This window comes from Sinocyclocheilus grahami, unplaced genomic scaffold, assembly GCF_001515645.1.
Source record: "Sinocyclocheilus grahami isolate Dianchi unplaced genomic scaffold, SAMN03320097.WGS_v1.1 scaffold393.1, whole genome shotgun sequence".
Lineage (NCBI taxonomy): Eukaryota > Metazoa > Chordata > Actinopteri > Cypriniformes > Cyprinidae > Sinocyclocheilus > Sinocyclocheilus grahami.
The window spans coordinates 769,785-780,272 of record NW_015505572.1 but is presented as its reverse complement, the minus strand read 5'-3'; the positions used below and the strand labels follow the sequence as shown (position 1 = coordinate 780,272).

The 10,488-nt window shown below is 36.6% G+C and overlaps 1 protein-coding gene and 1 long non-coding RNA gene across 3 annotated transcripts; both read right to left on the bottom strand.

Moving 5' to 3' along the window:
- Window positions 1-994: 994 nt before the first annotated feature.
- Window positions 995-1,768, bottom strand: LOC107550262 (uncharacterized). Its single transcript, XR_001604641.1, has 3 exons — window positions 1,466-1,768; window positions 1,266-1,371; window positions 995-1,146 (listed from the first exon to the last, which is right to left on the bottom strand). It is a non-coding gene; the product is annotated as an uncharacterized lncRNA (long non-coding RNA).
- Window positions 1,769-3,851: 2,083 nt separating this feature from the next.
- Window positions 3,852-10,431, bottom strand: LOC107550260 (serine/threonine-protein kinase/endoribonuclease IRE1-like). Of its 2 annotated transcripts, XM_016231506.1 has the most exons (10): window positions 10,265-10,431; window positions 9,636-9,697; window positions 9,263-9,511; window positions 8,526-8,777; window positions 7,412-8,047; window positions 6,353-6,516; window positions 5,949-6,169; window positions 5,228-5,363; window positions 4,265-4,353; window positions 3,852-4,099 (listed from the first exon to the last, which is right to left on the bottom strand). In XM_016231506.1, the coding sequence occupies exons 2-10, from the start codon at window positions 9,646-9,648 to the stop codon at window positions 4,003-4,005; spliced, it is 1,857 nt and encodes a 618-aa protein (XP_016086992.1). In that variant the 5' UTR covers window positions 9,649-9,697; window positions 10,265-10,431; the 3' UTR covers window positions 3,852-4,002. The 2 variants fall into 2 exon arrangements, with proteins under 2 accessions (XP_016086992.1, XP_016086993.1); XM_016231507.1 differs by lacking the exons at window positions 3,852-4,099; window positions 4,265-4,353 and adding an exon at window positions 5,578-5,678 and having other exon boundaries at window positions 5,287-5,363.
- Window positions 10,432-10,488: the final 57 nt, after the last annotated feature.

The window sequence follows — 10,488 nt, the reverse complement described above, 5'->3', positions numbered from 1 at the left end:
GTGCATATTAAACACAGCATACACTACATGCATGTTTCGTTGCGGTGATAGTTCACTGAAAAATACAATTCTGTCATAATTTACTCACCTTCATATTATTCCAAACCATTATGACTTTCTTTCTTTCAATATAGAAGACAGAAATATTGAATATTCTTGCCACACATTTGAATAGATTGAAACTAAACAAGCTTTCAAATTGACAAAATAGCATCATAAAACTGGTTCTTATGACTGAATGGTATGAGGATGAGTAAATAATAACAGAATTGTAATATTTGGGGGAACTATTCCTTTACGATTCTCAGACTCACAGCTCAAGATAGATGCCAAACTAAAGAGACCAAAATCTAGAAACAAGATCCCGGCAGTGACTCAAGAGGAGAGTCAAGAGTTATTTCTGTCAGCGTATCAGGCAAGAACAGCATCTGAAGAACTGGAAAGAAACAGAAGAAACGATTTCAAACAAGCAAGATGAAAAGAAATTGTGGGAAAAGAAATGCAGAGGAAAACCATGCATAAGATCGATCTCATAGAAGCAGGTGGTGAACATCATAATCAAGAACTGTGAAATATTCCTTCAGAAAGATGAAACAAATACATACTAGATTAACTTACCTTCACTTCACAGTGATAAAAACTAAAACTGCAAACGTCTATTAAACATTGTTTATTATTCACCTGTCTTCATCCCAGAAATAAGGGTGTCGCAGGACCTCATCAATAGTCAGTCTCTCTGCCGGGTCTTTCTTGATCATCCATTTAAAGAGATCCTTTGCTACTGTATCTTGTAAATCTTCAAGAGAGTGCTGCCCATTCTTGAAGTTCTCCTCACGATCCTTTGTGTCCTCAAACGGATGTTTCCCGTCAGAGAGAATGTAGCTAGTAAGGTTTTCAGATAATATCAACTTAAAATATTAGAGTTCAAATTCATCTTTCCTATAGCTAGCTATCTTTGCTGGTAATATTTGCATGATATTTGACAGACCTGGATGTCTGAACTCTTCTTGTAACCTGTTTCTTGATTCAGGATCTCCGTAGCTTCCCAGCCTTGTGTACCAGCTCTAGCAGTATGCACTGTGCTTCTGCCCTCCTCCAGTTTACGACTTATGCCAAAGTCAGCCAGCCTTGCATTTTTTCCTGAATCTGTTGAGAGTATGTTACAGTTTTTAAGTCACCTGTATTCTTGAATAAATGCAAAGTCTAACATTACTTTGATAAATCCCTTGAAAAACTACAAAAGCAGTAAAACCTATTTTTAATACCCATCAAAACATTTGCAGGCTTTATATCGCGATGTATCACTCCAGCACGGTGAAGAATCTCCTTCACTATTTTCCTCAAAGCGGTGTCTTTGTCTTGTTGTTCTTCCTGACAAAGATTTTTCATGTAATCCTCCATATCATATTCACAAAGCTGTAGTGCAAGATAATAAAAGTCTTCATCCTCTGCTAAGTCCACGTACCTGACAATGTTCTTGCTTTCAAGATTTAAATCTCGTAGATGCTTTAGTTCATTTTCAAAGTAACTGCTTTCCTGTTGGTCCTTGATTATTCGTTTAATGGCCACCTCAGTGCCATCTTCCTTCAGGCCAAGATAAACCGTGCCACTTCCTCCAGAGCCAATAATGTATTTATTCCTTCTAGAAAAGTAGAGGTTCCCGACTTTCTTTCTGGAGGAATCTGTCCGGAGCTCCTCTATTTTACTTCTGTACTTTATTGAGGATGGGTTCCACCTGACGATATCATTCTCAGGGCTGTCTGTCTGTGAGGATGGCCCTGCAAAATCCATTTTAGATAAAATCTGAAAATATATATATATATGGTTTAAATAAATAGTTTTCTTCATTTTTTTCCTCTAATACCCTACCTGCAAGTTCTTGAATGACACCAGGGTTGATTTCTTGCAGTACTTTGTAAAAAGCAGATTTTACTGCAGGTCCTCCAGATTTGACAATGTCTAGAAGCTCACTCAATTGAGTCTTTTTAGAAGTCGTCTTTGTGATCTTCGAATACACTTCCCAGGTAAGCTTTCTGTTTTCATACAGCTTATCAGTGATGGGCATCACAGATGTTACTCTCTGAATGAGAGCCTCATAGTGTGTGTCCACAAACTCAGCATCAAATATCAATCAGGCTATCAACCATTTCTCAGCTTCAGCACCCGGTAAAAAAACAACAAATCAACTAGTAAGTCATCAAGTGAATTAGCTCTGTGCCAATATTATTTCAAATGTGGTGCATTGAAGTTGAAGTGAATATGAAACTTACGCTGATGTTCCATTGTTTTTCTTCAGTGTAAAATTGCTAAGAAGACAAAAAAGTAATACAAAAATATTATCATGCTGCTTTATATCAATTATTGTATATTCTTAATCATTTAAATCAAAAACAAATGCAAAGTCATAGTCAAAACAGATTTTAACTGGAAGGTTGAACTAATGAACTACAAAAACAAGGGCACTTTACATGTTATAAGCATCAAGTTGGAGCGAGTTGTCACACACTAATTTCTGTCTGCCAAAATAATAATTTTTTGTTGTTGTCATAATTGTTTTGCTTCCTACAATAGGCTGTTTAATAGCAGGCTCCATTGTGACAACTTACCCCGAGCAGTGTGACAACATGCCCCCTATCATGTTGTCACCAAAGTCATCGTTCATTCAGTAGACAGTATTTTTATTTATTTATTTAAGACTTTCGACTACAGTTCGTGATATAAACAGGCCGACTTTACTTATTTGAAATCGAAAGGAATTACTTTGCAAAACTGACCAAGAGTGCAGTCAGTCAAGCAGGGCACAATAATCCAGCAGCTAATAAAACACTCATATTTGGTGCCATAAATACAGATGTGAGTTTCACATACCTCTAGTTTATTAATAATCACTTATAACTATTATTCGTGCAGAAATTAGGACGCTAGACAGGCGAAACACGAAGCTACGATGAGGGCGGAAGAGGAAAACAAAGCAGCCAATCAGCGACAGCACACAACAACACGAGAGCTGTAGTTTCCAAGAAATCCACACCTCTACAGTTCAACAAACTCAGTTCTGCTTAGTTTGCTCAAATCGTCGTTATTACAAATGTAAGAGAGACATAACTGAGGATTGTAGTGGTAAATTAGAACAACATTTACGTTTTGTGCTTGAGCAGCCCACTGTTGCTATGGTTACTTCCTGAGTTTTATATTTACTGATATATTTGAAATATATGAACATATTTTAAATGTTAAAAAAACACTCACGAGTAAGAAATCAATATAAAGAGTTTTATTCAAAATTCCAGTGCAAGATAAAAAAAACTCAAAACTGTTTTATGTTGTAAAATGGCATGAGGGTCAGTAAATTATGACAGAACTGTCATTTTTGGTTGAACTGTCCCTTTATCACATAGTGTACATAGTGTATGTGATCTTCAGAAGACACACTCTTTGACTGTTTTTACAAATTTAAACAAATACAATTCATTTAGCATTACAGCACTGAGTCAATGAATATACAACAAGCAAACAAGTTGAAAATATCAATATTGACTTTAGTTAAAAACATAAATCGCAACGTTATGCAGGCCTTAAAAACCACCTCCACCTTTAGAGCTGAAACCAATATTGTGGAGTTTAAAAATGTTTAGTGACCTTTAAAACACCAATATTCAACATTAAAGGGGTCATATGATGTTGCTAAAAAGAACATTATTTTGTGTATTTGGTGTAATGAAATGTTGAATATTTGGGTTAAAATATTTGGGTTAAACTGTTCTGGAACAGTGTTGTAAATACCACTGATTTGATATCGTGTGGTCTTTTGGAAGACCAAACAAAGTAGTTTCGCTTTCACAACGTTGAAATCGCATCATATGACCCCTTTAAGTGTAAAGCAATTGAGGCAGCAAAAGACTGAAAAGTGAAATATTTGCCTCCAAAAAAGTACATGATCAAAACTATGAAAACAAAAAGAAAGACCGTGTACAGGTGTCTCCATGCAATTTCTCAGCATCTTCAATATTCCCAGCCCATTTCCACAGCCAGTCTATGTAAACTGATGAGGAAATCTGGAAACTCATCAACCATCTTCTCTTCATAGAACTCTTTTTCCCTATTAAAAGAGGTAGATCTTATAACATATAATATACAATATATAATATACGATAATAAATACAAAAATCATACATGGAACCTTCAGGAAAACTGGAGGTTTTCTTTGTTAAACTTGTATCCTGCAAAATGCTAGATTTACATATCGCCCCTTTTCTGTACTTACTGATGTCCCAGTGCATTGCGCAAATGCCGTAACAGTCCAAGCAAGTCACTGGGAAGATTTTTGCCAATTTTTGTCCATGTCTTAGGAGCCTGCAAATACAAAGTTACTTACACCTGGAAATCTCAGTGCAGGAAAATACAACACTGTTTTTATAATCAATATAATTTACATTTACTGAAAATAATAATAATATATAATATTAAAAATAATGAATCCCACATAAAGACAGCACAAACCAGGTTTAGCTATGTTGCAACTGAACTTATTTAATGTAGTCTGGTTTGTATTTTCCTTCGCTTTGTGTATTTTGTTGTATGATTCGTAAGGGCATCACATCACCTGTTCATGGTGGCATTTGTCTCATTTGCTTCTAACAAGTGATTCATGAATTTGTAAGTGGCACAGACTTGAAAGAAATGGAATGTGCTTCCTCTGCCTTTAAATATTGATGAGACTGTTGTTTATTTTGCTGTACTAAATATGCACCATTATATGGTTAAGTGCATTGATTTTCTCCTTCGTCCGAACATAAGAGACAACAACCCAGTTTGGGATCACTAGTACTACCTAGTACCTACCAGTTAAGAATCACTCATCTAGTTTGCTGTGCTGTTAATAGTCAAAAAAACAGCAGGAGACTCACCGCGCCGTCAAACCAAGGTGCGTAGACCAAAAAAGTTTACCAAAGAGTAAAATACTTGGTAAAAAGCCTGCACACTCTCAAAAATTAAAATTCACAAGCGAGATGAAAGCAGCGTAAGCAATTTACTGAAAAAAAAAAAAACAAGCCAAACATTTCGGTCACATGTTGACCACTTTCAATGCTGAGCTAACAGTGTTGGAACTGGGAGCCATCTTGATTTTTGTTAATAGTCCAAACACAGCCTTAACTGAACCAATCAGCAATTTAGCAAGGAGAGGAAAACACATCTCTTACGTTTAGGTGAAGAAGTCATTGCTCACCTTTGTCTTCCAGTCAGAAAAGGTTTTTCCCGTCGTGTATTTCTGTACAGTGCCATAAAGCTTTTTATTGTTTTCATAGTTCTTGTATTCCTGGACTTCCTCTTTATTACCCAGATTGTGAAGAACCTCTCTTATCCTGAAGGAAAAACAAGATTGTGAAGGCATACAGCACGTTCAGGGGTGAGTTCACATCATTTCTGCACAGATCAATTATATAATAATGATCGAATTCTTCTTTCAGAGAAAGACTGGTGCATAAATATGAGGGCTAGTCAGGGAATTTATGACAGAAAAATGTCCCTGACTTGACCTACTGTGTTAGGGAAATGTAACAATGTACTCTTACTAACAGGCAGCAAAGCAGCACGTTGTAGAGCCGTCTCAAGGAGGATCAGAACTGATGCAGACTGACAGCTCAGGATAGATGGCAAGATAATAAAAAGCCCAAAGTCTAGAAACAAGACAATGCCAGTGACTCAGTATGAAAGAGATGCTTTTTGCAAGAGAATCAGGTAAAAACAGCATCTGAAATACTGGAAATAAACACATCAACTGAGCAAGTAAAAGAGTAAAAGGATGCAGTGAAAGAGTAGGCAGAAGATAATAAGGATAATAGTGAAAAAACACCTTACAGTTTCATGTAACTGCCACTTTCAGTGGTAAAAGCAAGACTAAGGAGCAAATTATTTCTTCCTAGGGATCAAACATTAACTATATTTACCGTTTATCATCCCAGAAATAAGGGTGATTTAGGACCTTGTCGACGGTCGGTCTCTTATCTTGTTCTTTGTTGATCATCCATTCTATGAGATCCTTTGCTGCAATATCTTGAATCTCGCCAAGAGAATATTTCCCTTCTGAAATGTTCACCTCACGGCGGATGCCATCACCAAAAGGATGTTTCCCGTCAGAGAGGATGTAATATGTTAACATCCCTGCTACCTGATGCAGAAACAAAGTTATCTAACAGGGAAAAACTGCACAATACTAACCACTGGACATGATTAGAGTAGGAAAAGTGTAAGTAATCACAAATAGTCTGAACTAAACTGATAATAAATACTCTTTTATTTAGATGAGCTCATTGTAATCATGGCTGCAGTTCATTCATGGTATTTCACAAACCTGGATGTCTGAGCTCGTTTTGTATCCGCCTTTTTCTGTCTGATTTACAATCTCCGTTGCCTCCCAGCCTTGTGTACCAGCTCTGTCAGTATACACTGTGGTTTTCTCCTCCTCCAGTTTACGACTCAAGCCGAAGTCGGCCAGCCTTGCCCTTTCTTGTTTATCTATTAGGAATAAGTTAGAATTTTGAATATACTGAATTAAAATTCTGTTGTCAATTTAAAGTGGATAGGGACCAGCTGCTGTTAAACTGGTTTGGGAACTGGGACAACATGATGGTGAGTAAATGATGACAGAAGCTAAATTTTTTAAATCTTTAAAGGATTAGTTCAGTCAAAAATTTTAATTGGCTGAACTCTCAGGCCATCCAAGTTGTAGATGAATTCGTTTTTTTTTTTTTTATCGGTACAGATTTGGAGAAATGTAGCATTACATCACTTGCTCACCAGTTGATCCTCTGCAGTGAATGGGTGTCGTCAGAATCAGAGTTCAAATTGCTGATAAAAACATCACAATAATCCACATCACTCCAGTCCATCACTTAATGTCTTGAGAGATGAAAAGCTCCATGTTGTTTTAACTTTAAATCATCACTTCTGGCCAAAATACGAGTTTATAATCCATAACAACTCTTCACCCAGTGAAAAAGTCCATCTCCTGTTGTCCTCTCGCATTAAAACATATTTGTTTAGAAATGTTTTTGCTTGTACAAGGTGCTTGATCTGTGCATATTTCTCTCCTGATTCAGAAGAGATGACTTTTTCACTGGAGAAAGCGATATTATGGATAGAGGACTCAATGGTAAAGGAAGCAACAGTTTGAAGTTAAAACGTCTTAATGATGGATTTGTTTCTTACAGACATGCAGCTTTCACTTCACAAGACATTAAATGATGGACTGGAGTGGTGTGGATTACTTGTGGATTAATGTGTTTTTATCAGCTGTTTGGACTCTCATTCTGACGGCACCCATTTACTGCAGAGCATCAATTGATGATACAGTAAAAATTATTATTCTAAAAAAAAAAAACAGAATAAATAAATAAATTTATATGAATACCTATCAAAACATTTCTAGGCTTTATATCGCGATGTATCACTTCAGCCCGGTGAAGAACTTGAAGGCCAAGAAGCATCTCCTCCACTATTCTCCTCAAAGTGGTCTCTTTTCTGTCATTTTGCTCTGGCTGACGAAGATATTCCATGTAGTCCACTAGATCATATTCACAAAGCTGGTTTGCAAGATAGTAAAAATCTTTATCCGCTGCACAGGTCACATACCTGACGATATATGGGCTTTCAAGCTTTGAATCTTGCAAAAGCTTCAGTTCATTTTCAAAGTCTTTGATGTTCTTTGGGTTCTTGGTTATTATTTTAATGGCCACCTCAATGCCATCTTCACTCACGCCAATATATACTTGTGTGCCACTTCCTCCAGAGCCAATCATGTACTTCACATCTTTATAAAAGTAGAGGTTCCCTACTTTTTGTTTGTCAGTTTCTCTTAGCAGCTCCTCTATTTTTGTACTATGTCTTGTACAGGATCTGTTTCTGTTCCACCAGGTGATTTGTTGGTCCTCAGTCCCCTGTTGGACAGCTTCCATCTGTACTTTTTTAGCATTTTGAGGGTGAGATTCAGTTTCCAGTACTTCTGATGAGGTCTGTGCAGATGCCCCTGCCATTTCCTGTTCAATTCCTACAAAATTATAGAAAGTATAAGAAAATATGTGAAGGTTATGCATGTTTCAAATATTTCTCGTGTTTTCACCAATGTTTCTTTAAGTTAAATGCTCTATATCAGGGCTGTCCAAACTCGGTCCTGGAGGGCCAGTGTCCTGCAGAGTTTAGCTCCAACCCTAATTAAACACACCTGAACCAGCTAATCAAGCTCTTACTAGGCATAGAAACTTCCAGTCAGGTGTGTTGAGGCAAGTTGGAGCTAAACTCTGCAGGACCCCAGGACCGAGTTTGGACAGCCCTGCTCTATATCTTAGTACTTTTTGACAATGAAATTATAATTATGTAACCACACAAATGAATCAAAGAATTTAGTACAAGCAGCATAAACATAGTAAGCAGAAAAAATGATAAACTACAAACATCCGGTCAGATCTAGAATCTGTGCCAGTTGGGTTTTGCCTTGTATGTGTTCTATGCGTCCTACTCTCTCTCACCTTCTCGTTTAAGATCTTCAACCAGGAAGGACTCATTCACTTTGAGCAAATCATAAAAAGCAGATTTGGCTTTGTTGGTGTTCAGAGCATCAAGTAACACTCTCAGTTTAGCCATATTTGTAGAGGCTACAAAAATATTTGAGTACGTTTCCTCGTGAATTATTTTAACAGCTTTCAGTGAATCAGCAATGGGCATCACAACAGTAACCTTTTGGATGAGTTTGTTACTGTAACGGTCCACAAACTGAGCATCTGAAAAATAAGTGACAGTTAAACCAGAATATTTGCCATATGCAATGTGAGTAATATACTGCAGAGTGGAAATATCCATTAAAGGAGTTTAAAGGGGCAGTTCACCCAAAAATGAAAATTCTGTCATCAGTTACTGAAGTTGTTCCAAACCTGTATGAGTTTCTTTTTACTTCTGAACACAAAATAAGATATTTTGTCGAAACCGAGCAATTGCTGGTAGCCATTAACTTCCATAGCAAGGAAAAAATACTATAGAAGTCAATGGCTACCGGCAACTGTTTGGTTACCCAAATTCTTCAGAATATCTTATATTGTACAGAAGAAAGAAAAGCATAATATTGGAATGCCATGAGGGTAAGAAAATTATGACAGAATTTGAATTCTGGGGTGAACTATCCCTTTAAAAATCGTGATGACTGAGCAGTCGAGTTTTGACAGTATACACATGTGTTGAAAAATCCTTACTATTTCAAAACCCCTCTCACCTTGATGTTCAAGCTCTTTAACCAGGTCTGGCTGCTTAGCTTGCAACACATTGTAAAAAGAAGATCTTGATTTGATGGTGCTCAGAGCTTGCAAAAGCACTGTCATTTTAGCATCTATAGATGCTTTCAGAATTAGTGAGTGTGTTTCACAGGGAATTGTTTTATCGTCTCTTAGTGCATCAGCAATGGGCATCACAGAAGTAACCCTCTGGATGAGAACTTCACTGTGATGTTTCACAAATAGAGAATCTGAAGAAGAAAAAAACATCAATTAGGAGAGTCCTACTCATCATAGTGAGCTAATACAGAAAGTTGTGTATGATCTGGTTCAGTCAGGTTAAACTTGGGTTTGGGGTGTCAGTTTAAAACTTACGCATCTGCTCCATTGTTTTTGTTCAATGTCGTTAAAAACTGCAAGTCTTATACACAGAAAATCTAATCAAAAAGATAAAAGCAATAAAGACATGATTAGAATATGCAGCAAGTCTATATACAATAAATGTAGTTGCATATGTCAATATTCATATAGGCTACACCTCATGAGTCAAGGCAATTAGCCTACATTATTAACAAATGATAATTATTATTAGTAACAATATTTCTAAGTATAATGTAATAATGCGTTAAACATGTATATTAATTGTGCCAGTTATCCGTTTTGATGTCTTTTTCAACTCTTTAAATTATATACTGACCACTTTCTTTGTTATTTAACCAACTTAACAAAGAGATAGGCCTAACGTTAGCCTATATAAGCATAACAAGTAAGTTACTGAAACCGTGCATTCAATCGTGCTGCCTAAAATCTGTCAAAATTCGGACATGGTGCGTTTTTCCTCTTGCTATTTTATTACGAGGGTGGGGTAAAATGAGGTAAAAATATATATTTTAACAAAAGCGAAATTTACAAACACCATGGTCGTTTGTGTCTATCAGCAAATAAAAAATAACTACCATTACACCACAGGGCGTGTTAAGACATTCAACAGGACGTACATTTACCTTGAACTTTTCTTCTCAACCGGATCTTTTGATTCGTTCGAACCGATTCTCACAGCGTTTGTAAAATCACAAGAGTGAGCTTTGACCGAACCGATTCGTCCTAATCCGTCTCCTCAATTGCTGTTATGCAATTACATAACGATTCCGTTCCTGTTTTTAATATTTTTGAATAGTTACACGTAGGATACAGAACAGGATTCTACTGGTCACTTGTCAGAAAGGAG